General features: G+C 42.1%; 1 protein-coding gene across 2 annotated transcripts in view; it reads left to right on the top strand.

Annotated features, from left to right (window-relative positions):
• Positions 1-312: 312 nt before the first annotated feature.
• Positions 313-19,463, top strand: part of PLOD2 (procollagen-lysine,2-oxoglutarate 5-dioxygenase 2) — a 60,161-nt gene continuing 41,010 nt past the window's right edge. For both annotated transcript variants that reach the window (XM_050902355.1, XM_050902356.1), the window contains exons 1-3: positions 313-471; positions 17,708-17,799; positions 19,293-19,429. In XM_050902355.1, the coding sequence (XP_050758312.1) occupies positions 378-471; positions 17,708-17,799; positions 19,293-19,429 (323 nt within the window). In that variant the 5' untranslated portion in view covers positions 313-377. The remainder of the gene's footprint in view (positions 472-17,707; positions 17,800-19,292; positions 19,430-19,463) is intronic.

Raw genomic sequence — 19,463 nt, 5'->3', positions numbered from 1 at the left:
GCGTGCAGCGCCGCGCACCTACGGCGGCGGAGGCCGGGGCGGGGCTTGGCCGCCCGCCCTCCCTCCCCCGGCGGCGGCAGCGGCAGCGGCAGGCGCGGCAGCGTGCACACAGGCGCGGCGGCCGCAAGCGGCTCCTGTTGCGCCGCCGGGTGCCCTCGCTGCCCGGGTCCTCCCACCGCCGTATAAAGCCCGGGGCGGGCGGCAGCGCCCTTCGCTCCTGCCCGCAGCGGAGGAAGAGCGGCTCCCCGGGCGCGGCGGCTCCCCAGGCACCGGTTTTTCCTCTCGTTTTCCACCCCCGCCCCCTTCCCCCACCCCCCCGCTCTCGGGGGCTGGCGGCGCGGGGAGCGGCGGCAGGCCGGCTGGTGCGGAGGGGGAAGATGGCGTGGAGCGGTGCCCGGCCGCCGCGCCTCCTCCTGCTGCTGCTGGCCCTGGCGCTGCCGGCGGCGGCGGAGCGGCACCCCGGGCCCGCAGGTGAGGCGCGGGGCGGTGCGGGGGTTGGGGGTGCGATGGCAGAGCCCCGCGGCGCGGTCCCCCGCGGTCCCGCCGCCTGTGGGAGGTGTGTTTGGGCGCGGTGAGGGTGGCGGCGGCGGGGATGCGCTGCCGGCCGGGCGGTACCGGCGGCTTTGTGCCTCCCGGCTCGGTAACATCCGCCAGGAAGGGTAACCGCTCCCGTCTCTTGTGCGGAGGCTGGGAACCGCTGCTTTCCCGATTTATTAATTTTTTTTCCCATCCCCCTCCTGAGCCCCGCACTTTAAAACGCCGCTCTGGGCGCCGGAGCGGGCTCGCCGTTGCGGGAGGGGGCTGCGGCGCCGGCCGGGGCAGGGCTCCCCAGGTTGCTGTCGAGAGGAACCGCTTGGCTGAAAGTGCTTTAACCCGCCGGAGTGAGTCATACAGAAATAGGTGCATAACCCCCTTGAAAAAGATTCCTTAATGGGAAGTGAGTCTCCCTGACTTTCTCCTCCCCCCCCCCCCGTTTTTCTTCCCTTTCCCTGAGACAAGGTGTTGATGAACATGTTTTTCCAAGGCTACGAAAAGCATAGCGTCATTCTCTTCTTCCCTGAACTGTAGCAACCACTGATGAAGTTTTCTACTTCATGCAAAAGTCAGCTGGAGACTTCAGCGCCCCTTCCTGTCCCTCAGAGGCTTGCTTGCTTTTTGCTCGTTGTGTTTTGTAGTCACTTTAGTTTCAAGGAGCCAAAAGATAGAAATTTTATCTTCAGTATGTTAAATGAAAGAATGTATACAGGAAATTCCTTCAGAGAGGGGTATCCAAGCACATGTATGTCTAACTATATGCCAAAACACATTTCTTGCTCTAATACTGTTTTAGAATCTCTACTTCTGATTTCTATTCTAGGCATACAAAGGTATTTCATCCCACTAGATTATTACCACATGAAACCCAAAATAGTTTCATTTCTTGGCTTGTTTACTCAAGAGTGTAATCAAATTGTTCTTAATATCTAGTTTAATTTTCTTCTGGTGTGCAGAAGGAAGCTCCTTTTTTTGAGAAGCAAGTTTTGTCAGCAAGTTCTAATTTTGATAGAAAAACTGCTGACTTGGTTGATAACTAGTGTAAAAAAAAAAAAACAAACAAACAAATAGGAGAAAAGGTGTTGATGAATACCAGACTCTACTCGATAAGCTTCTCTTTTCCAGTTTTCTTAATGCTTTGCTGCTTTTAGTCATTCAGAGGATTTCTCTGAAGGTTGTGGTGTGCACTGTAGTTTGCAGTCTGTCAGGGGCGTGTGAGCATTACCATTCAGCCTTCACTGTCCCTCGGAGGTGCAGCCTATGGGGACATGTTTTGAATAGAAAGTTGAGCTCCTATGCCTGTCGTCAGGGCAGTGAGATTGTAAGTCAAGCTCCTTTGGAAATCAGTTATTGCAATCACAGTTGTATTTCCTGAAAAATATCTATTCAAATAATGCTTTTTTTAACTACATACTTGAGTTGTAGGAACTCAAGCTGATATAAGCTAATACCTGGCGTGGTAAGGATTTTTCTTTAATCCTGCTGGTGTTCAAAGGTGTGAAAAGCAGAGTGCATAGTCCAGACAACACTGTATGATTCAGCAAACCAGAAATAGACTGCTACATCTATATAAATAATAAACATGATACTATACAAATTACAGTGCTAGAAAGCCCCGATACATTTATATATAGGTGTTCACACAGGAAAACCTTAATTATTTTTAATTTAAACATTAGTGGCCTGAATTGTAGCAGGCTCTGCTCAGTTGAAACCACTCCTTGAGTAGTTTGGTGACCGCAGACACTGCCTGCTGTGTTACTTGTTTTTATTCCTGTTTTAACCCTTAAATGTTTTCCCTGGGTCTGTGCTATATTGCTTGAAGAGAGGCATACCTTAGTGTGCCTCCAGTTCTAGAAATCTGGTTTTTAATTTCTAGTCTCTTGATACTCTGTACAACTTGGTGTAAAGCAGCATGCAAAGCCTGTCAGATTTTAGAGCGGTTCATTAGTGTTGCTTGCTTCAGAAATAAGCTGTAACAAGAGTGTCTAAAACTGACTGCCGAGCTGCATCTTTATTTCTTAATAAGACTTCACTGCTTTACTTGGAAAAGGCTTCTCTAGCAAGAGAACTGCCTGTTGCACAGCAGTGGTTACTTGAGCAATGAGTGGTCAGCGCGGCCCTGTGGCAAACCATGTTTGCAGAAATCCATTCTGTGCTCCTTTGCCTCAGCTTTGTGTTTTAAGCAATCACAGAGAAGAGCACTGTTGAGCTCTGAAACACTGACCACTGTATGGTGAAGATACAAAAGTTTCTGTGTTAAAACAACAGTGTTAAAATATTTCCATTGCACCGTACTTGCTGCATGCATGTTGCTTATCATGTAATGCAGTCCAGGACGTGCGGAGAGTGAGTGGAAAAGACATTTGTCATTGCGCTAGAAGCAGACACTGCTCTTGGCAACAGATGTAAATGATGTTCCCAGCTAAAATGTTTTATTAATCAGCTGTTTGCACGGGAAATGGCTTCGCTGCCTTTGAGCCTGTTCCCCAGAGTGGCTGTGGGGCCTTGGCCAGCTGGAGTGTGGCTGTGCTGAGGTGTTGGGGCTGCAGGTTGTAACGGCAGCAAACGGGCAGGTTTTGAGGTGGGCCCCATGGTTTGTTGCTGTCTGTATATGCTCCTGAAATGTGAGGGGTGGGAGGGTGGGTCGGGAGGGGGTTTGTCACAGAGGGGGCCCCTGCAGCGTGGGTGGCTTTCCAGAGCCAGCCTGGCTGGGAGGTGCGGGCAGCCCAGCAGGCTGTGGGAATGCTCTGAGCCAGCAGGCTTTCCTCCACCCCGCCGTCCATCAAATGCTCGTTGCAAATGCTTCAAGCAGTAATTGCTGACTGGTCTAGCTGTGCAAGGACTCACTCAGAGATACAGCATGTACTATTGCCATTTCTGCTGAATTTTTTGGGCTCAGCCAAAATGGTTGCTGTGAGTGACAGTGAGCGATCAATAGACCTTTCCCTCTGAGGCACCTGTGGTGTGCCAAACAAGGGAATTCAGTCATTAAACCATCTTGACATACTTATTAGAAGTACTGAAAGACTCAGCCTGCTTGGTGGAGGAGAGGCCGTAAGTACAGCACTCTACGCCTGCCTCTGTCTCTCTGCCTGATTTTCTGTTTCTTGCTTCTCTACTGATGCTACTTTTGTCCCATCTTGTCACCTCAAGATCTAAAACTGCTACATAAACCTGTGTTGGGGAAAAACCTCCTTTAGGTCTCTTGGGAGTTTTGTGCCCTTTTTGTGAGGACTGTACGAAAAAGCTGCCACCCGCCTCTTACAGGTAAAAGGTGGAGGCAGAGTGTGATGTACCCAGGACCCGACCCAGCAGGAGACAGCGTTTGGGTTACCCATGTCCCAGGGGCACCATCGTCCTGACTCCCCAGGGGGTATTTAGGAATGCATGTAGCATCAGTGTGCACCACTTCAGACGGGTAATGATCACTTGCGTAGATACCTTTAGGCTCCAGCTTTGAAATAAATGGTGAATAACAAATGAAACAGTGTGTTTGGCAGTTAGTTAAAAGTAAGCGAACATGGCTGTGGAGGTGCAAAGCAGCAAAGTTGTTCTTCCGTCACATATTTTTCTCTTGAAAATACTCGTCCTTGAAGACACCCTAAGTTGGCAGTCTGAGTTCTTCATAGCAGCTGGTTTAGAGGCTGCACAATGCCGGTCTCTGTTGTAAAATAAAAAAAATATTTTAGAGGTTTTTTGGCCAGGCTTTTCTTTCTTTCCTTAGGTGGAGGGAATAATTAGGCTCTGGAGGTAGACCACAGTGGTGGATGTGACATTGCCTCTCTCTGCGATATGCAGTGGGGTTGGGTAAGATCACTGCAACTTTGACTGTAAAATGCATTTCTAATTAAAACAAGAAAAAGTAAAACAGATGTGACCTTTATCATCAGCATTTGATGCTGTAAATTGCAGTGTGAAGGTACAGTGGAATGACTACCATGGTTATCTAAGTCAGGGAGGTTTTGTGTGAAACGTGTTCCTGTCGAGGACCTAAACTAACAGATTATTTCTCAAAGTTTTCTTTACGTTGGTGGCATATTCTGGAGAGTCATGATTTACGTCCGAGTTCTTGGCTTTTTCCCTCACTGCTGCTTACTTAAGCAAAAGTGGCTTAGTCTCTTCATGGGGAAGTGTTTAGTTTGTCTGTTGAATTAGCACTATTACATTGTGTAATCAAAAGCAGTATCTTTCCATTTGTGTGGAAGTGAATTCCCTTGTCATGAAGAGTAAGTATGGTCACAATAAGGCCATTTTTATTTTCATTTATAATGTCAGTTTTTATAGTTTTTAAGGGACCAGTTGCAAGGCGAGCAAGTTTGAAAATGAAGAATATTTTTGGTCCCTCTTAATTGAAACATAGAGCGTGGTTCTCTCCAGCACAAAACACAACTTGACCAAACAGATCAGTAGCAGGAATGTGTCTGTATGTGTGGGAATGTTGTAGCTCTAGAGAATAAGTGATACTTAATCATCAAGGAATACATGCTTGCAAACACAGCCTGACACCACAAGTGGCTTTAGGTAGTTTAACAGAACGACTTCTGGAGTATTTCCTTAAGGTGAATTCAGTTTTCAAAATATGGATTATACTGGTCATGAGGAGGATAAATATGTAAAGTCACTGTTTCATCCCAGATATCTTTTTTCCAGGAGGTAGAATGCCTTTTACAATTTGTAGTAGAAGGAAAAACAAACAAATGAAAAACCAACAAATGACAAGTCCACTAAAGAAACAGAGTAAATCTTTTATTTGATGATCGGAGTAATGTGGCTTCTTCATGTGTGTGTGCATGCCTGTGTGCCTTTTTTTATATAATATTTTAACGATACTGGTTCCAACTGAGCACTGAGACTGCAATAGCTTAGGTACCTACTAATTGTTGAAATATTTAGATTATTGACAAATTATACAGTTGACATATTTGATCATTTCATTCTGTTTCTGCTTGAACCAAAATTAAAGATACTGTGGATTACTATATAATTTCTTTTAAAACACATGACTGTTTTTGTAATGGAGTACAAAGTAATTACAGACCGATTTCCTTAACAGTTTAAGGCTAAACAGTAGAACTCTGCCTTGGCTTAAAACATTACTTTGAAATTTATAGGACAATTCTGAAGAAACCCCCTTTATTTTAGTGGTTGGCTCACCAGCTCTTATGGTCTGCCCTTTGAAAGTATTCCAGGGTTCCTTCTTGGACAAGTTGCAAATCTATTGATCCACTGTGGATTTTCTTAGAAAATAGACAGAGGAAAAAAAAGGCAGGGTGGGGTGGGGAGTCCTTTTTGGTGGTAGTACTGATTCTTGCAATGTAACTGCAAGTATGTTTTTAAAGCTGACATATGCAGTATTTGTAATTAATGCAAACAAACTGTAAGGAAAAAAGACAGAAAAATGCTAAACAAAAATAGGTTTGGCATTTAAATGCCATTCCTCTGAGAATTAATTCTGTACCTGTGGGTCTAAGTGTTAATGTACTGAATGAGCCCATTAGGGGTTCTTGCTGCAGTCAGGTGTGCAGAAAATAATCAATATCTGATAGAATTGCTTTTGTAATTTTCTTTACTTTTTTTTTTGGAAAAAAGTAAAAATGGATTGTTTACCTTTAGTTTTGTAGTTCACATGAAACTGATACAGCAAAAGCATTTTGTTAGGCTATCCTCGTAAGCAGTTTACTAATTCTATTTTACATCACTGTAAAGCAATTGTACGCATGTTAGATCAGAACCAGGCCCATAAACTTAATAACTGAAGTTGCTGAGTCAAGTGTTTGATGTTAAAAGCATCTTTAAATATATGTCATATGTGACATGTCACGGTGTCTTGTGTCCGAAGTAGGGCAGAAGTTTTTGGTGCTATTTCATGATTTGAAGGACTGAGTTGTTCAAGGCAGGGCACTACTTGTATCTCACAAGTGTGGAGTTTAAGTTGCTTGTTTGCACAGAAAACGGATCTCTGAAAAGTATGGCTTCTTTCTCTTTCCGGGGTTGTGTGGCCTGTGTTTCTGTTTGGAGAATTTTACATGTCCAGTATCTGGACATAGGGCCAGATGTGAAGCTGTAGGGCAGCTTTTTCAAATGAACTGAGTAATCGGGGTGGTAGTGTTCGCTGACAACATGAACCGTGGTGCAGGCATGAAGGACAGTTACATGTCTTCAGGATGGCTCGAGTTCCAGCTCCAATTTCTCTCTCTTTTTTTTTTTTTTCTTTTTTCTTTAAGCAAAGATTAGTCTAAGGAGAAACTGTTACTGCAGATCTTAGCTGTTGAGTTTCATTGATGGATTGATTAGCTGTCGGAAAACGGACTTTAACAATGCCTGGTGCTGTGTGTGACCGCTTCTGTTTAAACAGCTGGATTTGCTAAACAGCAGCTTAAGAAGAAGCATGCTCTTCTCTAGATACATATTTATGAGAGAGAGAGAGAGGGCAAGGCTATGAAAAGGCAGAAGCTGAGTAAACTTTTCTCACTTAGACAGCTGATGTTAATTGTGTGCTGCTCTCAGCTGCACAGCCCCGATGACAGTTTATAGCAGGGCCATCCAATCGGCACGTTCAAGCAAGACCCAGCCTGTGCCATGACTCCATCCACTCCCACTCTCAAGAAGATTTTTGTGGTTTGATTGCTATCTGGGCACTAATAAACAGCTGTAACCTGATCTGTTTGCCGCTTGTCAGGAAGTTAGGCAGCTCTTGTTGGAGGAGTTGCTTCATGCATGGCAATGATGTCATTTACAAACAGTTGATTTTAATTTTTTTCTTATCTGGGAGCAAAGGAATGTGTCTTATCTTTGCTTTACTACAGAATAACTGATTCAGTAAACAAGGTCTCATCCAAGTCCACTGAAGCTGATGGAAAAACTCTTGACTACTGCTGCTTGTATCTGGTTTTGTTCAGCTATCAAAACAAGGAAATTTTGCGTTAGAATGAGTGTGGGCCTGAGCACCGGCCAGCACTGCACCTGGGACTGACGTGGGTGATTGATGAGTGCACATACTGGTCTTAATGAGCTCTTGTTGACTGTATATTCAATACTACTAAATTAAAAGAAAGTAAATTAAGAGCTGAGACAGAATAAGCTTTCAAATGTTTTCTGAAATCAGTTGTATATTAATATTGGGAGTAACTGCTAGTCTTTGTCTGAAAGTGTGTGTAAGTATATATGCATATACAGAAAAATAGTTACAGAGGTATAGTCTGTGAGTGGTGGTTTTTTATTTATTTTTTTTAGAACTGACTCTATTCAACAGTTGATTACTTCCATGTAAACATTTTAGACCCTGCATCTATGACATCAGAAATGATGTGATAAAAGACAGGCAGTAAGCAGCAGCTCAGCAGGCTTGCCGTTTGAGTCAGTACGTGTGGAAGAGGGAAATGACTGTTCACATCCCTGTGGGATGTGCATTAAAGCACGAGAGAATTTCTTTGCATGAGAAATCTTCATAATTTCGTAACAAACTTTGGATTCTGAAATACACAGTTGCTACAGCACTGTTCACCTCTTCATAAATGGATTTAGATTGCAGGTGGCATTTAACAATAACGGGACTCTTGAATGATAAGTCTCTTTCTAAGTCTTGGAAAACTTGAGTTTGGATTCAGTTAGTAGAAAAGGAAAAAAACCCAAAACTTAATGTCCTGTCCAGGGGCTGTGTGTTAGCAAGTGCTAATCTAGCATAAATTCTATATTATGAGAAAATTCAGAGCAGCTCTTGCTTAATATAAGCACGCATTTCTGCTAATTTTCTGCTTTCTAGCTTCTTTGTTCCTTCAAAACGCATGAGAAGAGAGAGAGAACTCTGTAACAGGCAACATTTACCGTGGCTGAGGAAGTTGCAACAGTACCAGCTATTCAAAAGTAACTGAAAGTGGGAAATGATACATTCTATATTTCTTTCCCTAGACAGCTTCCGAAAACTTCCTGCCTTTACTAGTTCTGTTCCCTGGCTCTGGACGGTGTTGGGAGTTTTGATACCAATAGCTATTGCTCTGTAACTTCAGCAAAGTCTACAAATAACCTGGAGGAGCACAGGAAGGATTATCCACGGACAGCCCATGCGTTGAGTGATCCCTAATAACCATAAATGCCAGTTGTGGTCATAAACTGTTTGCAACAGTTTAAAGGCAGCAGTATTTTTCTTTCTGCTGGTTGAACCGTTTTGAGGATCAGGTGGTAGCAGAGGTGATACCTGTGTACTTACATTAGTTCTGCAGTAACGATGCTTATACCATCAAAAAACAGACTTCTATTTACTTTGCTTTAATTTAATATGTCTAGTTTAAAGTGGAGAAGGTACAAGTCTGCTAATAGCTAGCCAAGAAGAATCTTGTACTTTTTTGGAAATTACATAAATAATGTTTGTGCTGCTCTTTGTATTTTGCAGTAAGACATATATGTATTGAAGTGCAGTGATTACCAGGAGGTTTGTGATACAGAGGAAAACAGACCAAACTGTCAGAAGAGGTCTGTAGAGGAAGGTCTCCTTCTTCAAAATCTGACCTTTAGGATTTATTCGAAGCATTAGTTCTTAGAAATCCATCTCTCTCTCACAAGAACGTGTATTGGTATAGGAAAGCAGTGTGTACTATGTGTTTGGCAACCCATGACTGTTCTTAACTTGCTATCTGTTAATTCTAATTTCATCTTTTATTTTAAATCTTACCACTTTCCAATCTTTCATGAGTTTTTCAAGCATATTTTGTCTCCCCTCCAAGGATATTTTTTAACAGCAATCCAACCATGCTATTAAATTGCAGAGGATCCAATCTTGCCAGGTGATCATGGCTACGGTTAACGGGACTTTGAAACTAGTCTGCCTCTCTGGGAAGCAGTAAGCTGTGGGAGGAGTGCAGGCATGCAGCAAAGTGTTCTGTGCGGAACAGAAGTTGACTGTGTAATATAAAGATCAGATTAAAAAAACCCCAGAACTTCCAAATACCAAGTAGTATTGTTTGTGCACCAGTCGTCTTTCCCCCTCCTGGAGTGTAATGCACATTTCTTTCCTGAGAAGAGAAGATGACCATGTTTGCTGTTTCAGCACATTGTTGTGTTTCTAAAGAATCCTGGGGGAAAATAAACAGCTGTTGGATGGCTCTGTCTTTCCCCTCTTTATGCCAACAGTTTTATTTGACCAGAAATTCTTCTGTTGGTTTACTACTTTCTTTGACTGTATGTACATCATATAAACTGACACTGGGTAGATATATATGTTTAAAGTTTGTGTTTTTCACATTGTGTACCTAAGATCTTCTTTGTTTGCTGCTGGGTTACACTAACCAAGTAAATGTATGTAGGTGTAACTTTTAATCATGGTTACATTGCATATGATGGGTTTCTCCTGTCTCCAGCTGTTTGACATCTTTTCAGAGTATGCAGATTTTAAAAAGTTTTATTTGACGTAGAATATTAAGTTTAGGCTATAACTCCTGTTTATAGGGGAAAAAAATAAATTTTCCTTTTGAGGAGTCTAATATTGCCTTCTTGAGTGATAAGTGGAAGATTGTGTTGCACTAAAAATCTGGATTTTGAAAGTGCTCTTTGATATTTCAACTTTTTAGTTGGCTTAACAGTTCTTTGCGTTTTGAACATATGGTCTGAGTCTGTATAAATTGGGAAGGGAAGTTACTGTTGGCACTATCAGTGACCCTCTAGCTATCTGCAGAGCTTCAACATCGCTTGGAACCATATGGAAGAACTGGTTTTAGTAAAGTCATCAAAACTGCATGGGAAGGGAATTGGTTATCATGACTGTATTGACTCCGCACAGTATTGTTTAGCCCAATGATCCATTTCAGTTTTTTTGAATGCTTTCTTTACTATTGTGGGCTTGAACCTCATGCTGCATTCTTTTTAAAAGCTCTTTCACAGGTTTCCAATTAATTGGGAACTTGGACTGTTATGTTATTCAGTTTTATGGAGGAAACAGCAATTGAGCCTATAAATAAGATATTTTCCAACAGGCTTTGTATCAGCGATTTTTTTGGATCTTAGTAAGTTTTGTCTTGTTCAGAAGATATTGTAGAGTATTTTACATTTTCCAGGATATCTTCCAGAAAAATAACTCATCTGTTAGAGAAATTACAGGAGGCTAGTTGTATAGCGACACTGTATTCCTAAATAGTGTTTAAAGTTTTATTCTTCCAAAAATTACCAGTTTTATCATGAAGTTATGAGAAACCCTAGATCTTGAATCCCAGTTATGGATCATGCCTTCACATACTAAGCTGACCAGCACACAGCTCAACCTGCACTATTATCCTTTTATTTGCTAACTCAAACACGTTGTACTCAATATGCTTATCAGGGCAATGATATTAAAATGGCATGTTCTTCAAACAGGGCTGGTGACATGCTGGAAAGCACCCTCCAGGATCTTCTGATGTGCAAGCAGCTACACTGAGGGCAGAGCTGAGGACTGTGATTTCTCATCCAGCCACAGAAATATTCCTCTTTTAGGGGAGCAGAGTGGATAGGAAGGTCAAGGAAACTGCTAATTACGTTTTGTTTCTAACTCAGACTACTGTAAGTCTCACAACATGGATTTTGTTGATGGAGTATGTGCTTTAGGTGAGGTGCGTAAGGAAGGAAAATAGAACTTGGTGAAGACAAGTTCACCTTCTAGTTACTGGCTGAGTACAGAAGTTGGAAAGGAAAGTGGCAAGTCAGGACTCATAAATTTGAGATGATTATACATGGGGTAGGTTGCCTGCCTTGGAAATAAACAGGCATACTGAAAACTTTAATTCAAAAACAAACAGCCTTTTTCCCCCTTTTATTTTCTTTTTTTTAACAGTTAATCTGTGGAAACAATAAATAGTAGTGGAAATGTAATCAGAAGTCTGCAGTTAGTTGGGACTGTTTACTGTCACTCTGACAGCTACTTCTCAGTTCAGCTTACTTTTGAACATTCCTCATTACTGTGCTTTTGAAGTGTGACGGGATGAATCCAGGCTGAAAACACTTTTTCAGTTGTGTTGTGCTTTAGTGCGTCTCTCCAATGATGGAGAAGCATCCTCCTATGTGGTCTAAAGGCAAGCTAAATCCCGTCTGTGGGTTGGTTGTTTGGGGTTTCTTGTTTGTTTGTTGGGTTTTTTGTTTTGTTTTGTTTTTGTGGGAAACTGTACCCTGTTGGTCTCCCACATCTCCAGAGATAAGGGAGACATAATAATAGGCACAATTACGTAGCTTAATGGGCTCACATGTGTCCATGTGCCTCTTCCAGGTATCCATCTCATCTGTCTTCTTTTCCAGGTATCTGCTCAGCGTATGCCTTAGATTAAGGTCATGCAGATCACTGCCAAGGTTACTACCTGTCCTTTCTTTGACAGTGTGTATGTATTTATTTATTCTTTTAATCCACAGAGGTGTTCCTAGTATGCTTCCAGTTCCCAAGCTTTTTCCATGATCTCTAGCAACTTGTTTATTTGCTTGCTGAAAACCTTTGGTGAACTATTTTGCAATTGTACATCTCTTTGCTCATTTAATGGAGAGGTTGATGCACAGTTGTTACTCTGAGCAGTTCTGGGTGGGACGTAATCTGCAAACGGGAAAGTAGACTGTGTTTTATGTAGACACTAGAACGTGGATAAAACCATATTCCAGGAACCAAACATCATTTGTTTACCATTATAAGCCACTAGTTTTAAAGATAGAGATAGATTTTAATGGCATAATGTAGTACTATGCACAGATGTCCATTGATCTTACAACTCACTCCTACTCCAGAGAAGTCCACAGTACTCGAATCCAAGGACTAAACGTCAGCTCCCATGTGGCTGTGAGCAATATCCTCAGTTTTGGCTGCTCTGAAGCTAATGTACTAGTGCCCGCAACCCCTGGTAGAAATTATGTAGTAATCTCTGTCAGTGTTCATTCAAGATAAATAAGAACCATGTGGGTGTGTGAGGAATGACTGCAGTTCTTTGCGTACTTCTTTGCCAAGGTACAAGGAGAGAGGTCACCGCTACTTAAAGCGGTCCTGCCATGGCAATTCCTGGCTGAGACCTTGCCAGGCAATACACTGAAGACAAAGGCTCTAGTTTATAGTTCTTATTTCTGGAAATGAATATTTATGATGCAGTCACATCCCTGATGGTAGCAGCACAAAAGATTGAGTAAGAGAGTGAGATATTTTGATAAACCTTCATTGGGTTTCCCAGTACGTTGCATGTGCTCTATATGCAGTGTTGTCTTTCATAACTTGAGTGCTAAAGGGTTTCCTAATTTGCATGTAAAAATGAATTGTTTGTCACTGGATATACTTTTCTTGGCCTAACACGTGTTCTCTCAGGCTTGTTTTCAAAACAACACCTGTTTTGTGAATGTAACTATCGGAAAGCTGCCTGGAATAATTGCACTCTAGTAACTTCAGCACCCTCATACCTGGCACGAAGCTCTTCAGAGATTTTTTTTTTTTTTTCATGCCTTCCTGTTGAACGTCAGTATAGGGTTTGCATTTCCTTTTTACACAAACTGACTTTACTTGTGGAGATAAATGCCAAGCTTGGTAATCCCCTCCAGTGATTGCCAAGATGCCTCTGGCAGGCTGTGTGCTGGGGGAGCCCAGCCCTGCTGGGCAGCCCGTACCCTCTGCAGTGTCCCAGTACCCTGCAAGTGTGGAGGGCTGTGACCACCTGCTGTGTTCTTGGTTTCATGTATGTTTGCATTTTGAGGATGCTGTTATTGTTTGTTGGAAAATATTATTGAGAGTGTATTTGTCCCCTTGTGTGAGGGGGTTAGTCAGACTTAAGGAACTGGGTAGCTCAAGTCTATATGTAAGACCACGCAGCAGAGCTCCTTAGAGTAGACACCTGGGTGGAGGGCAGGGGTTTGTGCCAAAGTGGATGGTGAAGCAGGAACAGTGTCTAACTGCAGCTAGAATTCATCGTGGGTTTTTTGCGAAGACTGAGAATTTTGTGGCTTGCTAGCTGGGGAGTACCGGGCCACAGTGGTAACCTGGAGTCTGAGTAATTGCAGACAGCTTTCTGCTACTACGCCTAGGTCTTCATTGCACAGCTGGAGCCCTGGAGCCAGCCCAGTGATGCTGCTGGGGACTCTGGGCCAGTCACTCAACCTCTCAGTGCGACATTTGCATGTGACAGCCTGTGGTAAGGGTTCTGGTGCTGCACTGAACCTCTGCACTGGCAGGGCTCTTCACGGGACCAAACCTGCTCCGGACAGCAGGGACACTGTGGGTGGCTGCAGCTAAAATAGATGTAGCCGAGAACATCCTGAAATGGAAACGGCACTTGGATAAACTTACTCCCCTGGGATCTGTGTTGTACTTGCACGTTGACACTCCTGTGAGTTCATGAAAGTCACTTTGGATTTGTGTTACTAGACACAAATGGGACAGGTGTTCTAAGAGGTTGTTGTACCTAAATGTAGCAAACAAGGAATAGATTTTTCAAAGTGAATGAAGTTAAAAGGTTAAAAGGAAATTAGCAGAAGTATTTGGTGGTCAGAAGCATTCTCTTCACTCGCTTCCACCAGAAGAAACAAGTATCTCCCATGCTATGCTTAATGGAACTCAGCCAGTAAAACTGGTGCAAGTTGTCACTTATATCTAAATAAAGTCACAGGAGCCTACAGGAATTACATTAATATCTTTGTAATGTCTTACTAGCTAGAATAGAATGGTGCTACTTTCCTCATTTGGTTAATAATACCCTGTATAATGTGCCAGGGTAACTATCATTTAATGTACTTTGCATTGTCTGTCCGTACACACTATAGACAGAATAAAAGCATGTTTCTCTGCTCTTTGGTCAGACACAGATTACTTTAAAAAAGCCCCACAAACCAAACAAACACCTGCCCCCCCAACCCCCAACAAAACTAAGTAGTCTATAAAGACACTCTAATTCTAAATGGACTCTAAATGCTATAATTACACTTCTGCTGCACTTAAAAATTAAAGTACCACATGCACCTAAAATTCTGTGGTGCAGCAGAGACATGGAAATAAAGCCTTTTAAACCTCTTCATCTGTAATTTTAAAAAATTGACCGTTGGCAAGTATGCTAAAAAGAAAACATTTCCAATGTGAATAATACCTTTACAAAAATAGCTTTCTGTTGTTCTGTGACTGTTTGCAAACCTGACTCAGGCAGCCTACTTAGATTGCTTCATTAGCTGTGAGTGTAATACAGGTTCTTTCGCAGTTTCATATCAATATAAACTGCATTATTTGTCTGCTCAGCTTTCTCCATTTTATATAGCTCAGGTTGAAATCCCTTATGATTTGGCACATCATTCTCTTTCCTCCTATTCCACAAAACTCAAGTAACATACCAGGCTCCATAGTGAATCTTGAAATACATGAGCAATTTGTAGGTGGAATTGCTGTGGATTCCATTAAAAGAGAGTAACAATATCCCATAAAGAACAGTAGATTATTTTTTGCTTACCAAACTGTACTTGTATGTTGATTTAATACTTTCTTTGACTTAGTGACTATGGGAGGAATCTGATGCAGCCCACATTTTGTCATTTACATCATGTTGTCAAGTACAGATTTTTGAAATCCTTGCTGTTAGGATTCCTCAGGAAGGGGTAGGTGTGAAATATGTCTACCCCAAACCAAATTCCATGGTTATAGTCAGTGCTTGACTGGTCACCTAGGAAACTTGCAATAATGGATTCACTTGGCTTGGTGATGCAATCTGATATGATCAGATTTTTCCAGTTCCCTCTAATTTGAAAATGCAGTGCTTGAACAAAAAATTAATCATAACTTAATCTGTTCCATAGAGAAAAAGCCTATCCTCTGTCTTCAGTTCTGTTTTAGTCATAGTCTAAGATATCATGTTCTTTATTCATTCTGTGGTGACTCCTGTAGAATTACTTTAGATTGCATGACCTTTAGAATAAATGATTTTGAAGGTATTGAACCATTATTGCTGTGTTTATGTCTTATCTGTGAGTCAATGTGTCTGTGACCGCGTTGCGCTGGAATCCTTTGTGGAGGTCCTCCTGCCCTTCTGAGATGTGCTCACAGGATTTTCTTCTGATTCTTGCCTACAAAAGACTGCTAGCACTAAAGTGTGAAAAAGATGGAGCAATTAATCTTCTAAAACTGTCTTCCCAAAATTTTTGGGTGTTCAAATTGAGTTGATTGAAGCATTTCAAGTGTTTCCAGTTTCTTCTTTGCTGGGTGTTGTATTGCAGGAGTGTCAGTCTGATTCAGTAGAGCCAGCAATTAAAATCTTCACTAGGACTGTTGAGGAAAAGGAGTCGTGTCCCGTCCCCCCACCCCCATAAAAAAAAAAAAAAGCTATGGCAGGATGTGAGAGAAATCCGCAAGGTTGCACATGGTGGAGAGGGCAGATAGAGATGTTGTCTGTAGTTGAAGCACTTGGGCAGTGTCAGATGAAAACTGTAGGAGCCCTGCTCAAGGCACAGAAGATTATTTTTCGTGGAGTAGGTACTGGGCACATGGTGCTGTCACTGCTTAAAGGTTACATCAGTTCAAGGAGTGACTAGGTAAGAGCAAGGTCACGAAGCGGACCGAGTGTTTTGGAATATACGGAAACCCCATCCAGGTCAGGAAAACCCATAAACTGAGACTGGTAGAAAAAGCAGAGAAAACATCATATATGCTTGTTTTATCCTTGCTCTTCCTCGTGTATGCCATTACAGCTACTGTTGAGGATGGACTAGTCAGACCACTGTCTGACCTGGTAGGAGTGTTCTTGGAAGTGACCTGTTGACTAGGGCTAAATCTAAGCCTTATTTCAGTGGGAAAAATATCAGTGGCTCCTGAGACTGGTCTCCATAGTTTGCCTGCTGTGGCTATTTTACAGACTTGAATTTCATTACAACAAGTGTTCTTTATGTTGCTCTGCAAACTATGTCTGTGATCCTACAGGTATTTTTGCTTGACTGAGCAGAGGTACACTTGAAGTACCCTGGTACTTGGCTGCAGAGCATTGCATGAGTAACATGCAAGGTGCATTTCTTCTACAAAGTGGGAAGCAGATCGTCATCTTGTGTGTTAATTTTACTGGTGTCAAAACAAAATGGCAAGTGGTGATTGATTTGAATACACTCAGGATGACATCTTGGGTGTCTGAGGGCTGCTAAGTCTGTGGTGGTGGATGAGGCTGAAGGGTTAATAGGAATGTTTTTCACAGCAGCCACTTTTAGCATGTGTCACTGTGCTGGTGAAGATAAACCCAGAGGATGTTTTTTGGGAAAGTGAAACAACAACAGGCACTGTGTCTGGAATGCTCATTAGTGGCAATTAATTTTACTTTCCTGTAAGGATTGATCTCATGGGTTCTGTTTAGAGTGCAGCTGTTGCTTGAACTCAAACCAAACTGGGGAACTGCAATGTGCTCTGGGATCCAGGCTGGTCTGATTAAATACTTGATGTTGGATAGGAGTGTACTGTCTTTCTCATAGCTTTGAATTATGTACCTCGATTATACAGCATATTGCATAGGTTGCTGATTGTTGTTCAGTAGTTTAATTGGGAAGCTGTTTAGTGGGAATTCACAGCCTCATTTGAACTATGTCAAAAGCCCTGGTATATGAAAAAGAAATTGGTTGCATTGTCATTTGCCTGCATGCAGTAAGAGGGAAAAATTAGCACTGCTATAATTTACAGAGGCTCTGAATAAAAACCCAAACACCTTGCTTTTTTGTCTCTGCCTAAGGACTTAAAAGCACTAAGCACTGCCTGTTGGGGGACTGGTTTCCATGGTTGGTTTTTTGCCCTATTTTCATGAAGAATATGAACCACTTGCTTTCAGGGGAGTTACTGAGGTTGGGTAAAGTTCTGTGGTACCATTCAGTCCTGTGATAAGAGGTCAGAGGATTAGCTCAGACTGAAAAGTAGTAAGTTATTTTTGTACAGGAAGGAATCTTCAAAACAGTAGTCATACTAGTTTTGTTTTCATGTCTTGAGCTAATTGTTTACAGAGTAGATGGATTTCTTTGCTTCCTCTTCCTGAGGATAATTTTAAATACAGCACCCTTGTCCGTAGCAGTTCTTGTTTGATAATGTCTCGTGCCTATAATATGTGTATTTGCCTCCTCTCTTTGAATGAGATGCAGGCAAGTCATAAAGCCACCTGATGCAGTGCTGTTCAGTGCATTTTTTATTGTTATAAACTGTGGCCTGAAAACATATTAATACATGTTCCTTCTCTTTCTCCCTCAGATAAACTACTAGTTTTTACTGTGGCAACTAAAGAAACCGATGGCTTTCAACGTTTCATGCAAACTGCAAAACACTTCAACTACATAGTAAAGGTATTGTATGTTTTCATACCAAATATTCATACTATATAGCCTTTAAGGCAGAAACAGTGCAATACTAACTGAAGTTGCATTAGCTTCCTTGCATGCTGGGGCAAAGTAAAACAATTACAGAGCTCGGGGGCAGGTAGGGCACTTGCATATGGCCCTGCTGCTGGCCCTGCTGCTTACCTGCTGGTCTCCCTCTGAACGACCATGGGAGGATGCTTCTTCCACTGCCTTAGAAACTGTTTTACAGAATAGTAGCTATTGTGATAAGCGTCCTCAGTCCAATTACAGGTTCTGTCATGATTTATCATATAGCCTTGCTTTTCAGTGCAGCTGACTTTGTTTGCATGAATACTCCTGGAAGCTGCACTGCACTCAGAGGGCTTTGGATGTCTCCTTCTTCCTTAAACAAGGCTGGATTCCTGCTGCGGGGAAGGAGGGAGGGTCACAACTGAAAGTTTCACTGTGTTTCCCAGGAACCTGTAATTCTCTGAGAGGACAAAACATTTCTATCATTCTTGCCAGCCTTTTCTGCCTTGCTCCACGTCTCCATGTGTCACGTACTGAGGTTGGCCTCTGCCTGACCTTGGGAAAAAAGGAGGGCACTAACCTTCTTCTAAACTTTCCCCACAAATTGGTTCTGCAAGAGAAAATCTAGGAATTCAGATGGTGTTATGAAACTTTTCTGCTTACTTACCACAGTGTGTACACTATAAATAGGAGATTATTTGGGTCTCTGAAGTTTGACTTCTACCACTGAACTTGGAAGACTGAGAGAACCTTTCCTAATATGATAATGCTGTACTAAAGCACCTGAGAAGCCTGAGCTCTGGATACATCGATTAGCTTTGCAGATTTGTCCAAAACATCATGCAGTGTAGTTCTTCCAGGTTTTATACGTTCCAAAAACATTATGTTCAAAACCCACAAAAAGTTTAAGGGTTTTTTCTTTTTTTGAGATGTAATTTGCTATAGTGCTTGGCTAGGGAGGAGTTTTGTTTAGCTGATTTTAGCAGCCTGCTGTGTATTGGGCAACCTATCCTTTCCTGGTACAAAGTGTTCTGGAGGGATTTCAGAAAGACTGGAGCTTGCAATTTTCATTAGTAATACCCTGATCCACCAAGGTCTCTTACACTTCCTGTTCCTAAAGTGGTTATACTGACTTTTAAAGGTCTCATTCAGAATGTTTTTCAAATCAAATTTTGAAACAATTATGAGCTTTTTTCTTTTTTTTCTGAAGGAGACACATTTGAATAAATGGTGGTAGCAGGCAATTGCTCGATTCTTATTTGGTTAAGAAATGTCTCTCTCATGTTTTTGCAGTGATGTCATTGTGCTGAATGCTGCTTGAGACATGGAAAACTTACAATGCTGGAAATGCTGACTTACTATGCTTTAATGTGTTGCTTCTGCTTTAACATCTGTTTTCAATAAGGGTCTGCTTTAAAAAGCCTCTTGGTTTTAGGTACTAGCAAAAAGTGCTTTTTTTCTTATTCCAGGTACTTGGAAAAGGTGAAGAGTGGAAAGGTGGTGAGCTGCCTAACTCTATTGGTGGAGGGCAGAAAGTTCGACTGCTGAAAGAAGGCATAGAAAGCTATGCTGATCAAGAGGACTTGGTTGTAATGTTTGTTGAATGGTGAGCAAACCTGGCTTGTTGCCTTTACATTTTA

Source organism: Gymnogyps californianus, chromosome 10 (genome assembly GCF_018139145.2).
Source record: "Gymnogyps californianus isolate 813 chromosome 10, ASM1813914v2, whole genome shotgun sequence".
Taxonomy (NCBI): Eukaryota; Metazoa; Chordata; class Aves; order Accipitriformes; family Cathartidae; genus Gymnogyps; species Gymnogyps californianus.
This window is presented reverse-complemented; position numbering and strand designations above follow the sequence as displayed.